At 47.0% G+C, this 20,111-nt stretch overlaps 1 protein-coding gene across 3 annotated transcripts; it reads left to right on the top strand.

Moving 5' to 3' along the window:
- Positions 1-642: 642 nt before the first annotated feature.
- Positions 643-19,905, top strand: LOC142906822 (uncharacterized). Of its 3 annotated transcripts, none has more exons than XM_076055408.1 (2): positions 643-759; positions 15,047-19,905. In XM_076055408.1, the coding sequence occupies exon 2, from the start codon at positions 15,057-15,059 to the stop codon at positions 16,839-16,841; it is 1,785 nt and encodes a 594-aa protein (XP_075911523.1). In that variant the 5' UTR covers positions 643-759; positions 15,047-15,056; the 3' UTR covers positions 16,842-19,905. The 3 variants fall into 3 exon arrangements, with proteins under 3 accessions (XP_075911523.1, XP_075911524.1, XP_075911522.1); XM_076055409.1 differs by having other exon boundaries at positions 692-759; positions 15,017-19,905; XM_076055407.1 differs by lacking the exon at positions 643-759 and adding an exon at positions 7,505-8,077.
- Positions 19,906-20,111: the final 206 nt, after the last annotated feature.

Here is a 20,111-nt window from a genome sequence, read left to right on the forward strand (position 1 = left end):
CTCCCGCCGGCAGGAGGTCACAGGGCAGACTCAGGTGCCATGGTTCAACTGAGATAATTGGCCGATGCACCACCTGTGCCCCCTATTGTGCCAACAGTGTACACACTCGGTGTGTGCGTGCGCACACGGTGTATTAACACAGTTTGTACACAGGAGCCGTCCATAAATGACGTCACGCGATTTTTGACCCCCCCCCTTCGTCACACGACGTCACAAAAAACACATGCTTCAAATCGCTTTAAACTATTGTCATTGTGCGTATTTAATGTGACGCTACACTCTGATGTAGGAGAAAACATTTATTAAAAAGTCTATTTAATTAAGTAGAACGTGTCTATATTTATTTAAGTTGCGCATTTTCACGTGACGTCACATTTCTCACAACCCCCCCATCGTCACATCGTCACAAATGTCTGACCGTCCCCCCCCAGGTGCGTGACGTCATTTATGGACGGCCCCACACACTGTTTACAAAGTTTGTACATACACACTTATACACAGTTTGTACACACACACTGATACACAATGTTCACGTTATTGAGCTCACGCACCCAAGGGGTCAATGTTCAATAGAGGGATCAATGTAATAGGAATCTTCATAAACTTAAACTCTCACCCCGCTCTCTGACGTCACCACTGCATTACCTCATCGGCGTGAGGGGGAGGTGTACCCCACAAGTGACGTCATGTCACCTGCTGCCGCGTGACGTCACGAGACACTAGGAAACTGCTGATCGTGCGCGCTCACTGGGAGCCGAGGTGAGAAGTTCACATCGTGGTGGTGGTGGTTGTTGTGGTTGTTGTTGTTTACCCAGGTAGAGCCTCGCTCCTCTCTCTCTCGTAGGGATATCAATTGAGTAGCAGCGAGTATGGAATCGATGTCCAGGTTGGAACATTACAACGCGGGGCCTAGCCTTGCGGGGCCTTGCCTCCTGCCCATCGCCTGATTGTATTTGCTTTAATTCTCTGCTTCGACTCACACACACATTGGCCTACACACACAGACATGGACTTTAGATACACACACATTGACTTACACACAGTGACTTACACACTCACTTTGAGCTATGCACACACATCGACTAACACAACAACAACCGCCATTCGCCACTAAGTGGCAGTGACGTCACCACGACGCTTGTGCCAGGCCATGTGCACCTTGAGGCCACGTGAAGTGTCGAACGCCCGCGCGCAGGAGGTCACGGGGCAGACCCAAGTGCCACGGGTCGACTGACTAATATGACTGAGATGATTGGCTGATGCACCACCTGTGCCCCCTACTGTGCGAACCTGCTGTGCTTTAGCCACCCGACGCTCCGCTCGTTGTTGTGAGCGTCGCTCCTCCGCCCTCCGTTGTTGTTGTTGGAGGGCGACTGCCTCCAACTGCCCAGTAGCGTCCTTCACGAGCCTCTTCCACAGAGGCCGATCTTGACACCGCTGATACCAGTCATCGGCAAGTCCACTCAGCTCCACGTCCTCCTGTACCACATCACTGCATCTCCTCTGTAGCCCGTGCCGGGCCCGTTTAGCCCCCTCGATCCGGCCGAACAAAAGCTGTTTCAGCATGGGGCGGCTGGGCATGCGGGCTACATGACCCAGCCAACTCAGCCTTGCCTGCCGGAGGAGCTCACCGATGGGACCTTGCCCAGATCTTTCAAAGATTTGTGAGCGCCTCACACAATCCAGCCTGGTCAAACCCAGGATGGATCGTAGGCAGGCTAGCCTAAATGTTTCTAACCGGCGAAGATGTTCCATTAGGGTGGTCCACATTTCGCAAGCGTAGAGAAGGGAGGGAATGACTGTGGCCGAGAAGACCTGAAGCTTAGTGCGGAGCGACAGACCAGGTAGCTTCCACACAGCGTTACGCAACCGATGAAAAGATATTGCCGCTCGACTGATTCGGAGTGAGACCTCTGCTGTTAAACTGGAGCCGGTCATAAGCACACTGCCCAGGTATGGGAAACGCTCCACTCCACAACTGCCCCATCACCGATTGGGAGTTGTGGGGGTGGAGTGTCCGATGGTACAAAATACCCAGGCAGGTGCTTAGTTTAATGGTAAGGCCCCATCTCTTAGTGGCACGCTCCAGTCTCAGCAGCAGCATCTCCAACTCCTCCTCTGAATGAGCAGCTATTACCAAATCATCGGCATACATAACGTGGTTGAGCAATAGGGAGCCATCCCTTGACCGCACCTGGGCATCGATCAGCCTCCCATTATATCTGTACCATATGGAGATTCTCCCGGTACAGCTATTGAAGGCTTCACGAACTACGTAGTCAAAGTAGATGTTAAATAATGTGGGAGCCAGAGGACATCCCTGTCGCACCCCAAGGTGTAAAGGGTATGGCTCTGACTCCCGGCCACGTAGTTTTACCCGGGCCCGCTCACCATCATGAAGGTCCTTAATGATCGTGAGCAGAGGGTCAGGTACTCCAAAAGCACGAAGAACAACCCAGAGCCCAGGCGTACTGATGGTATCATAGGCCTTGACCAGGTCAATAAAGCAGAGATGTAGGTCTTGCTAGACTTCCCTACACCTCTGCTGTAGCAGACGGACAGAAAATATGGCATCTGTGCAGGACTGCCCTTTCCTGAAACCGCATTGGGGCTCTGCAAGCCTCTCCTCAGCGTGCCTGGCAAGGCGATGTTGAATAATCCTTGCCAGGACCTTTCCCGGTATGCTGAGGAGTGAGATGCCCCTGTAGTTGTTACAGTCTGTGTGGTCCCCTCCTTAAAGAGGGGGACCACCTGGGCATCCTTCCAATCTTGCGGAACCCGTCCAGTGGTCCAGACTGTTGTTATGATGTCATATAGGGCAGTCTGTGCACAAACGCCACCCTCCCTCAGCATTTCGCTTGGGAGATCATCTCTGCCCGCTGCCTTTCCTGGTCTCAGACTCCGGATCGCCTTCAGTACTTCCTCAACAGATGGCACTTCAGCCAGCCACTCACAGGGGGTGACTTCTTCCAATATTTGAGGCATCGCAGCCTCAGCAGGGTCATCCTCACTTTGTGCCATGATGTTTTCCTGGCTGAGGGATTTTCCCTCCCCCAGGACCTCACAGAAATGCTCAGCAAATCTGCAAACCTGTTCCTGGGGGTCGTAGATTGGATCACCCTAATGATGGTAATAGGTGTGGCGCTGCAGGTTACTTTTTTGGAGTGAAATAGAGATTTGTGATCGCGGGCCACTGAGGCAGACTCCATCTCCTCAGCAATCCGCGACCACCACCCATCTTTGCAGCGCCTCACGGCTCTCCGAACCTCCGAACGAAGGCTGCGGTAAGCCTCCTCATTCTTTGACGTGGGATTCTGTAGCCGATGAGAGTGGGCCTGTCGCTTTTCTCAACCATCCTGAACACCTCCTCTGTCAGTCAGGGTCTCTGGGGAGGTCTGGACCGCGTACCCAAAGCAGCCATTGCAGCTGCATGAGTCACAGTCCTAAACCTCGCCCATTTACCCTCGACATCAGGAGGAGTGAGGGACGATGCCAACCCCAGCCGCAAGCGATGATGAAATTCTCGCTTGCATTTTCATCACATAACTGAGACCAGGCCACTTTAGGTTGGAATGGGGTCCTGGGTGTACACCCACCACCGGAGCGTAAGAATGGCAGGCACATCTTACAGATGACTAGTCGATGGTCAGAGGACAGATCAGCTCCACGGTAAGTCCTGATGTCAAGGACATGGGCTCGCATCCGCTGGTCCGTCACTATGTAGTCCAGCAGATATTCTTGGTTGGACCAGGCATGCATCCATGATGTTGTGTGGATGTGCCGATGCCGGAACAGCGTGTTGGTAATTACAAGCCCATGGGCTGCACAAAAATATAGCAGCCTCCTATCGTTATTGAGCTGATCTGGCCCATGCCCTCCAATCACTCCAGACCAGGTGCCAGCAACATGACCAACTCGGGAATTGAAGTCACCCAACAAGATGACTCTATCCCGAGGGGCCACTTTAGCCAGCACCTGTGACAGGAGGTCATAGAAGGCATCTGACTCATCGGCTTTGCCTGCTTCCTTCCATGGATGTTCGTCTTCGGTGGGGGCATAAGTAACCATGACCACCACTCCTCACCTCCGGTTGATGGGAAGGCGAGCCCAAAGTAGCCTGGGGCTTACAGCTTCCCACACCTCACTGCCACGCTCCCACACCCCCTTCATTCTTTTGTTCAAAAGAAGAGCCACACCCTGTTGTTTGGCAGTCTGCTGCCCCGAGTAGAGGACTGTCCACCCCTCATGGTGGCAGGAGCCAGAACCGGTCCACCGGACCTCTTGAATGCCACAGAGATCCAAGCGGTACCGGTCCAGCTCCCGACAGAGCAGTGGCAGCCTCTCCTTCGCAGTGAGCATTTGAACATTCCACGTGGCCATCCGTAGTGGCTTTTCGTTGTTTCTGGAGGAGCCCCGAGGGTAGAGATTCAATCTCCTGGCTCTGCCAAATGGGGTTTGGCCAGGAGACGTCATAGACGCCTGTCCCCCCGGGGCCTCCGGCACAAGCTTATTAGTTAAATTTTTAATTCGTGGTTTAGTGGTAATTTATTGAAGGTGGAGGGGTTACCAGCCCCTCGCACCCGTCCAGAGCCCCTGTTTAGCCACTGTGGTGGCCACAGACGCCATGAGGGGAGGAGCCAATCGGAATTGGCCCTCCCCCCACAGCACTGTCCACGACAGAGTTGCCCGTCCGGCACCGCGAGGAGGTAGGGGGTTGTTTTGCCGGACTGACTAACAGACACAGCGACTGACACACACAGCGACGTATACACACAGACATCTGGCGTTGCCTGGGCAAAAAATACACAGACAGACATAGACTTACACACACACATGGACCTAAATGCACACACATATGGACTGAAATACACACACATCGACTGACACACACATCGACTGACACACACATCGACTTACACACACATCCACTTACACAGCAATCCCCGATGATGCCACAGCTAGAGCAATTTTCTCTCTCTGGCGAGCCTTAGCGAGGAGCAGTTTGAAAACAAAAGTCTTCCCAGTACTGGCAGGTGCGTTAAGGGGAAAAAAATACTCAATTTGTAGTCTCAATGTCTTGCTAGATGTTCGTGTAGGCTTGGATTTGTGCATGCTTAAGCTTTGGTTAATTTTCGTAAGTAAATTTACGAAGCTGTAAAGCATAATAGCATATTTAACGTAGGATCTCTTGAGCAAGGGCATGCAGGTTGTCCGTGTAGGGCGTTGGTAGTCCCATAGACGCGAGGTATTTAGCACCAATGGAGTGCAGTTTGTCCTGAAGGTGGATGAGGGCCTGTTTGAAGATCACATCAGAAAAGTTGACGTCGAGGTTTGTATTTTGTCATTGAGCTCCGTGGAGGATGTCCTTACTCATGCCCTCTTTGTATATTTGGCAGAGTCCCATGGGGTTAGATGGGCTGCAAACTTGAAGATTTATGCAGAAGAGCAATGTCAATTGGAAAGGGGACTGACCAACAGAAGCTTCTGTCATAGCTTTATGAAGATGGTGGAAGATCTTGCACAGGGGAGGGCAGTAGGGAATGATCCAGCGGTTGTGAACCTTAATTAGCGAGTTAGTGGCAGGTCTGAGCATTGTTTGAAATCCACCATGCTCAGTATTTCTGTGAAGATATAGAGGATAGCCATCATGGGGCAACTGAGTGTCTTTCAAGTAGTTCCGTGGATACCTCTTGGTACAGCTGTGGTCTTGCATACATGGTGCATTTGGATAGAACTGGCCACTTGGGCCATGGACCATTTGGTTGCAGACCACATAAAAAAGGGCAGGGTCTTGATGAAGGTAAGGTAGCTCAGTACTGATAAATGTGTCAATTTGAATTGCATGAATTGTTTCCCTCATCCATTGGGAAATGTAAGCATGAGGAAGAGGACATTTTTGCCACCCAATGGTGTGCAAGGTACTACTTGTCTATCCAAAGACGCCGCCTTCGTTGGTCGTAATAAGCATCATGAGGTCATAAACTTTGAGTTTGAAGACCCTTGCTAAGATGTCATGCCTGTCTGGTGGCTTTTGGTTTGGATAAAGCTAAAGCTGGATCTCCTTTCATTCGGGATTGCAAGTGAAGGTGATGAAGAGATGGGGCGTGGCATATTGGCTGATGTACGTCATCGCATCCTGAGTCTTCTCATGCATGTATCTTGGTGGAGCTGTGAAGGGTGAAGGCAAAGCAACTAATCTGCCCATATTGTGAGCGTTTTTATCTCCTTCGGCATTGATGGCGTCCCAGAGATGAGCATACAGTTCACACGCAGGCGGTTTTGATTCAGTTGAATGTTAAGGAGGTGCTCACTCTCAATATTGGCATACTAATCGACAACATACTGGTGAAAGAGGTTGGTGCACCATCATATGCGGTTTCTTCTGTCCATGATCACGAAAAAATAGAAGTATTTTTAGAGTAGACAGTTTTGAGAAGATGTCTTTGTCCTGCAGCTTTGTAATTGGAGGAATGTTGACGTGGTAGGCATCTTGGTCTTGCGACAGGAAAATGTGTTATTGTAGGGCATCGTATGCTCTGTGAGTGTCAGGAAATCGTGCGATGGTGTTTTCCTGGTATGGAGGAACAATGTCCCTCTGGCAATGTTCCTCACCCACCGTAAGAAAGCAAGGTCAACAATATTTGGGGCATTGAATCTCCCTGCGTGCTCCCCGCTTTGGTGAAGAGTAAAGGTGCGGTACGGCGAAATAGAAATGGGTGATGTTCCCACCAATGTAACAAAATGATAGACGAAATGCAATGGGCTGTAGCTAAGAAAGTCCAACGTATTTAGCAGTATAACATATTAATCAGCATCGCAGTACTACGTATGAGTAAATAGTGTGACGTTAGCAATCGAAACAATAGAAATGCATTGAAGAATTAAGCTGTAGTAAGTGTAAATGAAAGAGCATCAGTACACACAGGTAAGTTGAGAAGCAGGATACAGTCTAGATTATAGACTGCCAGTATGCCGAATCAATGACATAAGCATTGCTACAATTGACATAAAAAGCTGTCAATACGGGCAGCAGCTGAAAAAGCAGAAAGCAGTCGACATGAAAGGCTGGCAGTACACTGAGTGAGCTAAAGAAGCAGCCAACAGATTATATACTGGCATACACTGGTAATGGGCAAAAGCAAAATTTGCAGTGTAGATAATAGAGTGGCAGTGCACTGACGTGAATTAATTAGCAGGCAGCAGGCCACATCACAGACTCGCAGTACAGCATCTGTCAACTGATTAGTTTAATCATAGTAAACAATGAACCTGAGTTCTTATCAGCACACAAACAATCATTGTAATATATGGCAACTTATAAGTTTCATAATCGTAAACAATGAACCTGAGTTCTTATGTGCATAGAAACATTATTATTGTAATATCTGCCAACTGATTTGTTTCATAACAGTAAGCAATGATCCTAGTTCCGTGCGGAGCCCCCCGTCCTGGCCTACATTGCTGAGGCCACGGAGGTGGCACGTTGCCAGGCTGGGGGCTGGGTCGCTACCCCTGCACCCCCCCCACCATCCCCCGCCCGTGCAAGAATAATGCTATCTAAGCACTATAATATTATCTATGGACTCTGTAATATTAACTGCACGCATCGTGTTGGGGGGGGGACGAAGAGGACATGACACTGTGAAGAAATAGCCGCAGCATTGTGTATATTTATTGCATGTGAAACGCGTAGACACACGTGGACTTACACACAGACATCGACCTACACACATAGAAACACATCGACTTAGACGCACACACACACATGGTTAAACCCATGATGGATCGTTAGTAGGCCAGCCTAAATGTTTCTAACCGGCGAAGATGTTCTATTAGGTGTGTGCACGTTTCGCAAGCGTAGAGAATGGAGGGCATGACTGTTGCCGAGAAGACCCGAAGCTTCATGCGGAGCGAGAGACCAGGTAGCTTCCACACAGCGTAACGCAGCCAATGAAAAGATAATGGCGCTCGACTGATTTGGAGTGAGACCTCTGCTGTTAAACCGGAGCCGGTCATGAGCAAAATGGCCAGGAATGGGAATCTCTCCAATCTCTCCACAATTGCCGCATCACCAATTGTGAGTTGTGGGGGTGGATTGTCCGATGGTACACAATACCCATGCAGGTGGTTCGTTTTGATGGGGCTGATGGTAAGGCCCCATCTCTTTGTGCCATGCTCCAGGTTCAGCAGCAGTGCCTCCAACTCCTCCTGTGAGTGAGCAGCAATCACCAAAGCATCGGCATACATAACATGGCTGAGCAATAGGGAGCCATCCCTTGACCGCACCCGGCCATCGATGAACCTCCCATTGTATCTGTACCATATGGTAATTCCACCGGTACAGCCATTGAAGGCTTCACGAACTACGTGGTCAAAAGATATGTGAAATAATGTGGGAGCCAGAGGACATCCCTGTCGCACCCCAAGGTGTAGAGGGAATGGCTCTGACTGACGGGCACGTAGTTTGACGTGGGGCCGCTCACAATCATGACGGTCCTTAAGGATGGTGAGCAGTGGGTCAGGGACTCGGAAAGCATGAAGAACAACCCAGAGCCCAGGCCTACTGATGGTATCATAGACCTTGAGCAGGTCAATAAAGCATACACATGGACTAAGACGCACACATGGACCTACAGACACGCTGAGAAATGGACTTACACTGACTCACATGGAGCCACGCACAAAAAGCGACTAACACACGCCCATGGACTGACACAGACATATCGACTCACACAAACACATGGACTTACACACACACACACATATGGACTACACACGCATAGACATCCACTTTAGATACACACACATGGAGTTACCCACACATATATCGACGTACATACATACAGCAACTCACACACACAGCGACTCACACACACACATCGACTCACACAGACATACGTGGACTCACACACACATTGGTGTAAACACACGTATGTACTTACACACACACATGGACTTACACACACATACATTGACTAACACATTGGGCTACACACACATACTCATATGGACCGTGGCACACAGACATCTACTTTAGATACACACATATGGATTAACACACATATCGACTCGCACACACGCATTGACTTACACACACATCGAGTGACACACACACATGTATGGACTTACACATGTGGACTAACACACACACATATGGACTGACACACACATTGACTGTCACAAACGCACGTTGACTTACACACTCAGGTGGAGGCATGCACCCACATCGACTAACAAACACACATGGACTAACACACACAGTGACTGACACGCACACTTGGACTGACACACACACAAACACTTCGACGTACACACACATCGGGCGTTGTCCAATCGAAAAGACAGACACACACATGGACTTAAACACACGCATGGAACTACACGCACACACATGGACTCAAACACACACACATCGACTCGCACACACACATCGACGTGCACAGCAATACCCGAGGATGGCACAGCTATCAGTATCGCAGTACTACGTATGAGTAAATAGCGTGATGTGAGCAATCTAAAAAATTTAAATGCATTGAAGAAATAAGTGTAAATTAAAGAGCAGGAGTATGCACAGGTAAGTTGAGAAGCAGGTTACAGTCTAGATTATAGACTGCCACTACGCCGACTCAATGACATAAGCATCGCTACAGTCGACATAAAAAGCTGGCAATGCGGGCAGCAGCTGAAAAAGCAGAATACAGTCGACATGAAAGGCTGGCAGGACACTGAGTGAGGTAAAGAAGCAGCAACAGATTATAGACTGGCATACACTCATAATGGTCAAAAGGAAAATTAGCAGTGTAGATAATAGAGTGCCAGTGCACTGACGTTAATCAACAGGCAGCAGGCCACATCACAGACTGGCAGTAGAGCGTCGCAGCGTCATAAAAGCACAGTTAAAAAAGGGAATATTTAGCAACGTAATAATGAAAAATGAGTTTTGTACACACAGACATTATGATTGTAATATCTGGCAGCGTATTTGTTTAATAATAATAAACAATAATACTACAATAATGGTATATAAGCGCTGTAATATTAATATCTACGGACTTCATAGCAGTAACTGTACGCATCGTGTTGGGGCGGGGGGGGGGCGAAGAGGACATCACACTGTGAAGAAACAGCCGCAGCTTTATGTCTATATTAATTGCATGTTAAACGCGTAAAAGAAAATGTCCCCCGTGAGCTCGACTGAACGCGCATCACTTGGCAGGGTCCGCCCCCCCCCCCCCCACGTAATTGTCGCCAGTTGGTACGGTCGAGCTCGCGCAATAAGTCAATAATTAGAATGGCATTAAATCGCTCATTTTACTAATTAAAGTTTAAGGATGGGAAAACGGAATAGCCTATTCCCACCGCGGGGCTTAGGGCGTGCTGCCTGGCAATTTTTTTCGACGTCAAGCCCACCGTTCGAGAGCCAAATCCCTCGCAAGCACGCGGGCGGAGACTTTTATATATAAGATTTTGGTGGGCTCAACCCAAGAGTAAGTGGGCGGAGCTAGAGAAGGAATTTGTATGTGAATGTGAGAGATGAGCATGTCAATGTGAGAGAGATTAGCATGTCAATGTAAGAGAGATTGGCATGTCAATGTGCGACGGTCCCAGCCACCAGGGGTGGCGGTGATCCTCCTGTGGCTGGGCCACCTCACAGATATTTAGCCTGGTGATGTACTCAGAGAGTCGGATATAACAGCTGACATAGGCAGGTAGGATAGAAACATCACAGTCAGTTAAGACTTTCCTTGGTTAATAACGTCCTTCCAATGATTGTTCAGTTTGTGTCCATCTTCTCGGTTGAAGTTGTGTCTGGGTATGCACATCTTTCGTCTTGGAAAAATATATTTTGTGTGTGAGCCTGCAGCATTAAAACAATGATCAGCAACGGCAGAGGTATTGGTCCTACCATGTTTCAGATCTGCCTTGTGTTCGCGATCGCGGTCCAAAACATGTCATTTCGTTTCCCCAATGTAACTGGTGCCGCAGCCACAACTCAGTTTGTAGACACACGGGTACTGCATGTCAGGAATCACATCCTTTACAGATGGGATCAAATCACGGATTTTGTGTACTGTGTTGAAACGAACCTAGATCTTGTGTTTCTTTAAGATTTTGGAAATATTTTTGGTAGCCCCTGTTATATATGGCAAAGTTATGGTTTCAGTTGGATCCTCACATGGCAATGGCGAGACAGCTTTGCGGATTGTACGGTCAGAATATCTGTTCATCGTGAGGGCTTTGCACTGCCTTACCAACACTTACTTCACCTGGAATGGTACATTCTACAAACAAAATGAGGGTACCCCAATGGGTTCTCCCTTATCGCCAGTGGTAGCGGATGTTTTCATGGAGAAATTTGAGACAGATGCCATCCAGACATCCACCCTATGTCCTTCCTTGTGGAAGATATACGTAGATGACACATTCGTCATCTAGCCACATGGCCTGCCAGCACTTAACCAATTTCTCAACCACATCAATTCCATCTTGATTTGAAGATTTTTGTGACTGCAGGAATCCATACTCTTTGGTTGTTTCGGTAAAGTAACGTAGGTAGAAATAAAAAAATCACGATGTTTCGAATGCAACACAAGCGATCTTCATCAGGTGGGACAACCACAGCAAGAAAATGCTGAAGTCGGCGGGAGAGCTGCCGTGGCAAGAGGTTATATAGGTAAGAGAGGAGCGAGGAGGCAAGGGGGGAGGGAGAGAGGGGGGGAGGCCCGCGTGAGCGCTAGGGGAAGAGGACGTGAGGCTGGGAGGGGGGGACGTGGGTGGGGCTAGCAGTAACCCTCAGGTAATGATGGGAACAACAAGTTAAGGCATTACCTGGTTGATAACATCCTTCCAATGGTTGTTCAATTTGCCTCACGTCCTCTATCTGTTCTTCCACCACCTTCCCACTTCTTGCCTCGCCCACTTCCCCCCGACGCCCCTACCCCACACCTCCACCCCCTCTCCCCCCCCCTTTCTTCCTCCCCCCTCTCTTACCTATATAACTTCTTGGCACGGCAGCTCTCCCGCCAACTTAAGCATTTTCTTGCTGTGGTTGTGTCAACTGATTAAGATCGCACGTATTGCGTTCGAAACGGAGTGATTTGTTTTATTTTATTTCTACCTACGTGACTTTACCAAAAGAACCAAAGAGTACACATCCATTCCATACACCCATCTATCAAATTAATCATGGAATTGGAAAAGGATGTCAAGCTACCATTCCTAGATGTTTTGATCGAGAAGAGACCTGATGGCTCATTGGGGCACTCTGTCTTCAGGAAAGCCACCCACATGGATGCCGATCTAAAGCCTGACTCCCACCACCATGCAGCCCAGAAGAATTCCCTTGTCAAAACACTACACCATAGGGCCCGTTGCATCTCCGACTAGCATCACCTAGCCAGTGAGCTGGAGCACGTACACCAAGCCCTCAGGATGAACGGATATTCTGACCGTACAATCTGCAAAGAGGATTCATCATTGGGTCTTTCCCCCATTGGGTCTTTCCCCCTTTGGCGTCCATGTACAAGGTGCCTCTGTGGATGTGTAGGCTTTGACTTTAACATATCTATTTCTGTGACCAGTCACAAGCTAATCCCTCAACTGTTTCAATGATAAATTCTCCTGTTTGATATGTAAACCCCTTTATCAAGGTGCCCCACTTCGCTCAACCAGCTTAAAAGACGCTGCGAATCTTAGCAGCATTCATTGTAGCTCTGTCGTCCCGATAGGTTTGTTCCTTTCACCTGAAGAAGGCCACTTGTGTTGTGGCCGAAACGTCGTGAGAATTTTATTGTTTTATTTTATTATTTTATTCTCATTCTATGTGACTTTACCGAAATAACCAAAGAAGAGGATGGCACCACTTAGCCAATTCGAGTTGGCCTGACTGAGTTACGTGGGTCACACGGCCACGAGGCACTTGTTGGTGAACACAGGGCCTGGCTCTAGGGGTGATAACAATATAGAATATATGTAAGGATGCCCCCCAATAGACTCCACCTGGATCTCTACCAAACACCTCCCACTGGGCGAAGGCCCCAGGGCTGGCCCAGAACACGCTGGTGGGACTGTGTCGCTCTGCTGGCCTGGGATCGCTTGGGAATTTCCCAGGATGAGCTAGAGTTTGTCGCCAGGGAATGGGAGTCCTGGACCGCCCTTCTCAGCATGCTGCCACCGCGACCCTCGCCAGGACAAGCGTTTTTAAAAACTAACGAATAAAGCTGTGATTCTTCTTGGCCACAGATATTACTCTGTGGATTCAGAATATGAACTTATTTAAATGACAATCTATGCTGGCTTATATAATGAAGGCTGACCTGCCTATGATTCACTCTATTCAACCAGACTATATTCTATTAGAAGCTTACAGATCCTTAAGATATCAATATAGAATATAATCTTGAGTTTCTTTGGCAGCCGAGGCTACATTGGTTTGGTCATGAATCCCGCATTCCCAGACACTCCATGCTCAAGCAGCTTTTTGTCCAGATATTAGGGGCTGATCAGGCATGGCATTGCCTAGAGAAGAGATTAGAGGATATAGAGGTGATCGGAGCTGCTTATGACTGGTGCCAGGAGTGGAGATCGGCCTCTGTGGAGGAGGCCCGTGAGGTATGCTTCATGGCAGATAAGAGATAGTTGCTCTGCAATAACGATGAGGTCGGAAGAGCAATGCCCACATGAATAATATGTGGAACGCTGGGTTCCTTAAACCCAGCAAGACAGTGGGGATCACCCGCTGGTTCTTATGTCAGTCATCCCTTGACACCTGGATCATTCCCATTGCCTGCTGACAAGGAATCCACACTTACATGGCCTTAAATTGCACCTATCATGGCATTAGCACTGGAATAAGGTTACTTGCAATTCATCATGAATTGTGGATGTTTTGTGTATATATGTTAATGATCCATGTGAAATGTACGTGTATTTATGAGTTTATCTCGCAGTTATGTCACTGCATTATGAACTCAACAATTACTTTGATTATCGCCGACAGCAAACATGATTAATAACACTTTGTAACAAAAAAAGTCCCTGTGTAGTAAGTGTTATTTTCTAATTGCTTATGCCTCAAAAGTACAGAAAATGGCTCTTATTCCCTCCCCACAAACTTTGCTTTTGTAACCAGGACAGTGATATTTTGAAATGTATCTATTTTCAATGAGAAAACGTGCGCATTTGTGTCATTCCTTCACGTAAAGTCCTGGTCACAAAAATAAAGTTTGTGGGCATGACCAATAAAAAGATAACACTAGCCATCCAGGGACAAAAAAAATCGTGTTACATAGTGTAAGTGAAAGCTGAACTTATTGTGGGCCTCTGCTATGTTGATTGATCTTAAATTAATTACATGCTGAAGTGAGAAAGCATTAATAATGAGCAGATGAAGGTGACCAGGCATGGTTCTGGACACACAACCACCTTTTTACCATGCAGTGTTTGACAATGTCAAGTTTGTATTTGCAGTAATGTATATTAACGATTGAACATGGAGGTTAAATCAAAACAATAGTTTATTTTAATTTTCCTCTGGGCCTTTTTGTAAGAATGGAAACAGTCCGGAAAATATCTCAGCACATATGTAGCTGAAGTTAGATCTGTTCATCCGAGCATTCAAGCAAATCTGAGCCTGGCTTCCACCTCGAAGTTTCGATTGAACATTAATTTCTGCATTTCTGCATAATACAAATAGTATTATTTTCAACACACTTTGCTATTGTAGCTGAATTTTTCTTAAATATTCCTTTCATAGCTAGACAGCCGAAATTGTGTGCTTGGAGTTTTGGGTAAACATTCATTTTGAAAATACTAGGGCATCCAGGAATATGTATGACCATTGCCCCTCTCATTGTGTGCCTAAACACCCCGCGTGATGAATTGGGGAATAATTTTCACTATATCATGAATATATGAATAAGTATAGATGTGTAAGTCATGTGTGACTGTGTATATATGAATTCCTCTGTGTCTTGATACTGACGTAGATGGTGTGGATACGTTTTTCTGACTGCAGCTGACGCTTCCTCTGACGCTTCCTCTGCAGAATTGGTCTGATGGAGCAAAAGCACTCAGCGCAGCTCGGTACAAAAAATAAACAATGCGACCAGTGTGCATACAGCACGGATCATACTGGAAGTTTGGCACAGCACCAGAGAACTCACACAGGAGAGAAACCCTTCAAGTGCACTCTGTGTGAGAAGGCATTTGCACATTCATCAAATCTTCAAAAACACCAGAGAACACACACAGAAGAGAAACCTTTCAAGTGCACTGTCTGGGAGAAGGCATTTGCAAAGTCATCAGTTCTTCAGACCCACCAGAGAACACACACAGTAGAGAAACCCTACAAGTGCAGTGTGTGTGAGAGGGCATTTGCACAGTCATCAAATCTTCAAAAACACCAGAGAACACACACAGAAAATAAACCTTTCAAGTGCACTGTCTGTGAGAAGGCATTTGCCAAGCCATCAGTTCTTCAGAGCCACCAGAGAACACACACAGGAGAGAAACCCTTCAAGTGCAGTGTGTGTGAGAGGGCATTTGCACAGTCATCAGTTCTTAGGAGCCACCACAGAACACACACAGGAGCTAAACCTTTCAAGTGCACTGTCTGTGAGAAGGCATTTGCCAAGCCATCGCTTCTTCACGACCACCAGAGAACACACACGGGAGAGAAACCCTTCAAGTGCATTGTTTGTGAGAAGGCATTTGCAAAGTCAGCAGTTCTTCAGAGACACCAGACAACACACACAGGAGAGAAACCCTTCAAGTGCATTGTGTGCGGGAAGGCGTTTACACGGTCAACACATCTTAAAAAACACCAGAGAACGCACAAAGGAGAGAAACCCTTCAAGTGCACTGTCTGTGAGAAGGCATTTGCCAAGCCATCAGTTCTTCAGAGCCACCAGAGAACACACACAGGAGAGAAACCCTTCAAGTGCACTGTGTGTGATAAGGCATTTGCAGAGTCATCACGTCTTAAAAAACACCAGAGAACACACACAGGAGAGAAACCCTTCAAGTGCACTGTCTGTGAGAAGGCATTTGCCAAGCCATCAGTTCTTCAGAGCCACCAGAGAACACACACAGGAGAGAAACCCTTCAAGTGCACTGTGTGTGAGAAGGCATTTGCACAGTCATCAGTTCTTCAGAGCCACCAGAAAACACACACAGGAGAGAAACCCTTCAAGTGTACTGTGTGTGAGAAGGCATTTGCACAGTCATCAATTCTTCGCAACCACCAGAGAAGGCACACAGGAGAGAAACCCTTCAAGTGCACTGTGTGTGGAAGCGCATTTGCACGGTCATCAACTCTTCACAACCACCAGAGAACACACACAGGAGATAAACCGTTCAAGTGCACTCTGTGCGGGAAGGCGTTTGCACAGTCACCACAGCTTCATAAACACCAGAGGACACACAGGTATCAGAAGATCTCCAAGGAGCGGAGTCTGAAATCGGCTTGTGAAAGCCCAAGTGCTGCAATGAGCCCATCCCTGCTGAAAAAAGAACCAGAATTTAATTCCAGCTTGGACGCAATGAAATATATCAAGGTGGATTTTGAAGAGGCGAAGGTGAAATGTGAAGAAGTGATGGTTAAGAGCGAAGAAGTGAAGGTGAAATGTGAAGTGATGAAGAGCGAAGAAGTGATGGTAAAATATGAAGATGAAGATTCAACTCCAAAATTGGGCCTTCAAATCGATGGAGGCAACGTGAAGCAGGAGGAGAATTCTGATTGTGAGGCAGAGCGAGGCAACTCCCAGCAGTTTGTGGAAGTGGAGGTGTGGGTGGACTTCTTAGACAATACAAAGTCAAATGGAGACCCTGTAGATGTGTAAGCTTGAGACAATGAAGCTCCAATAGATTAACATTTGTCACAGGCTTTTAATTACAATAACGTGAAGTTGAACACTCCATTCCTAGGTTCAATCTGCAGAGTAAGAGCAACTAGTGTTTGCGGACCTGTGGGTTGGGTAGATCTCTTACCAGGAGCCAGAGCCAATAATCTCCGAAGCATTCACTATGTTAAACTATGTTATAATAATCTTAGCATTTATATGGTGCTTGCTTAATCGCCTCAGCAACTCAGTTGTTTCGTATCATCTCATCACAAACACTCGAAGAGCATGTTGTATATATGCCTTTTCCATGAAATTATATTGATTGATTCTTTGTACTGTTTTGTAATCATTTTGATTGGGATGTAGCGCTGGGGCACGGAAAGGGTGAGTCACACCCCCCCTCCCCGCTGCCTCCTGCCTTGCCACACAAGACTGCTGGAGGATAATTACTCACAAGCCTGCTGGGGAAGTCATAAATATAATTTTAAAATTGGCAAACCCAAGGGGGGGGGGGCTAATGAGATTCTGCGGGAAATCCCCAGTTGACTTCAAGAGAAGGCCGCCATGAAGGAAAAACCCACAATAAAACAAAAGACAGCGAAATTCACCCAAGGTGTTGTATATATAGGCCTTTTTCCAAAATTTATATTAAGAATAATTCTGCCATTTTTTAAAAATAATAATCGATCAAATAAATAAATAGACAGCCTCAAACCCGCTACCTCCCACAAACACCAAGCATCTGGAGGTCGTAAAAGACCATTAATTAATAAACTCCAGGGCAAAGGGAGGTTAACGACGATCTGCAAAATCTCCAGATTGCCAAAGGACCACATACCATGACCTGCTTGGCACTTTTGACAGTTCACAAACAAATATCCAGAATCACAGACACGGACACAGAGCACAGGGCAAGCGGACATTATAACTGATATATATATTTTTTGTACGGAAAAAGTTAAAGCTTGGCTATAAGAATAAGTCGACATGATAGACTGCAGTCTATATTAGTGGCTTTATTATGACTTTTTTATTATTTCACCCTTATTCAACTCACATTGTTTCTTAGTGTATATTTCTATGTAACTTCACCAAGAGAACCAAGGAATGTGAATTCTGGCAGTCAAGAAAGTGAGGGCTTGGTTATATCTCCAGCCTCGGGATATCTCTGACCTCGAATAAAAAAACACGGATCCCTGGATGCAGACAGGGAGCAAAAGTTAATAAAACCCTTGAAATACCCGAGGTAACATCTAATGGTACATTACAAATCTTGGTTAAACACAAACCAAATAATAATCACAAGAGATTAGACCTAGGCTAATTCATTAGAGGTACAAGGAGTAGGTCAAACACAAAGACCAGATAAATGTATTCCATTAAATCAGAGACTCCCTGGCAGCCTTTGTCTTCCAACAATTTGACACAAACACATAGTAGCCATAAAACGTATGAAATGTGCGTCCCCTCCCTTAGCGGACACCGCGAAGAGAGGGGTTGGGAGGGCAAACAAACATCAATTTGATGTAAAGCAGCCCGGGGTCACCAAGGGAAGAGGGGAGGGGGACAATCAGGCGCGGCCGCAGGGGGAGAGCATGATGGAGTAAGCATCTGTTTTTTTCTCTCGCAAGAGACGCGCAGAGGGGAGATTTTTCGGATAAAAACAGCAACACGACACACAGTTCAGCTCGACATGGGGAGCTCGACAAGTGACAGCTCAGCAAGAGATAGCTGGGCGAGCGACAGAAGAGGGTGGCGAGCGGCAAGCTCCGGGGTGAGACTCTGCAATCAACCAGGGATGGAGAGACTTGCCGAGTAGCGGTGTCACCGAACACGAGTTTAGAGCTGACAGAAGAAGTATCGCTCAAAGTAATTCTATCCTGAGTGCCAGCTCCCACCAGCAGCTACAGCCGAGCAATAGAATAATGAGCAAGGGTGTCTGCCACCAGCGAACGAACTGTATGCGCAATCGGGCATCGACAAAGAGCACGGGGCAGTAAGGAGCGCTTGCAACGCAGCTCCTCCAGCAGTGGAAGGAGCCTGCTGCTGTCAGTGGACCAGTGGCGAGCCCGATCGAGCATCTTCAAGGAGAGGGCGCGTGCGGCGCAGCTCCTCCAGCAGTGGAAGGAGCCTGCTGCTGCCAACGGACCAGCGGCAAGCGTGATCGGGCATCTTCAAGGACGAGCAACTTGCCAACGCAACTCCTCCAGCAGTGGAAAGAGCCTGTATCTGCCAGCGGACGGGCAGCTAAGCCGACACCCCGAGCAAGAAAAAGCAACGAGGCCGTTGTAAGACACGCCCACCCTCACACCCTCACCTCTCCGCAGGAGACAAACACATTTTTGATACAATAGATGCCCAATCTTGGCATTTTCTTAACGCAAGAAGATCAACAACACTCACACATTAACAAATACAAGAAGACTCATGATAAGTGCATCAACTATGAGCTGATAACGAAGAACATTGCGGCCCATTGAGTTACGTGGATACGGTCATTTAGATGTATTTAAGTCATTATTGTTTCTCTTTCTTTTTAATTGCATAGCTATTACCAATGAATTCATTTATGAAACTAAACGTTTAGAAACCTACGTTACGAATCTACACACTAGACAGGGAGAATACTGTGTTGAAATCGTTCTTTTGATCACAGAATCTTGCCTGCGAATTAATTGAAGCTTCAGCCAATTGATAAGCATTTTCTGAAGCAGGCATACTGTCGCACACCATTGTCCCAAGACATTTCGTAACTACATAATCTTCCCAATGAATTAATTGCCATATACTTTTGCCTTCGGGGCATGTTTCTTTATTGCCCTTCGTATCAACGTCGTTGCATGAATTTAAGGCCTTTTTCCTATCACCGTATTTGCTCGCGTTACTTTAAGGAATTAATCAATTCTGTTACCCAATTTAACAACGTGATCATTGAGGGTTAAATGTATGGATCAATGAGGAGAACATCTCCAGGAGTACTGTGTTGACAATTCCAAGCATAAGAGTTTGCATATTAGAGTGTTATGTTTTTGTTTAGAAATTAAAATTGCTTAACACAGAAGTGTTTGAGTGTTTCTTTCCTAAGTTCATGCGTAATAATCTTAATTATAAGAACTGTATCCTGCGGTGAGATTTGAATTTGGAGACCTGAAATAAACACACTATTACATAATCAGTAAATGTTAAAGCGAGAATAATTGTATTATACCGAGTGATAATACGAACCTAGACAACGAAGCCGAGCTTAATCTGGCATACTTACAGCAC

Source organism: Petromyzon marinus, chromosome 71 (assembly GCF_048934315.1).
Source record: "Petromyzon marinus isolate PM22_M1 ecotype Great Lakes invasive population chromosome 71, UKy_Petmar_22M1.pri1.0, whole genome shotgun sequence".
Taxonomy (NCBI): domain Eukaryota; kingdom Metazoa; phylum Chordata; class Hyperoartia; order Petromyzontiformes; family Petromyzontidae; genus Petromyzon; species Petromyzon marinus.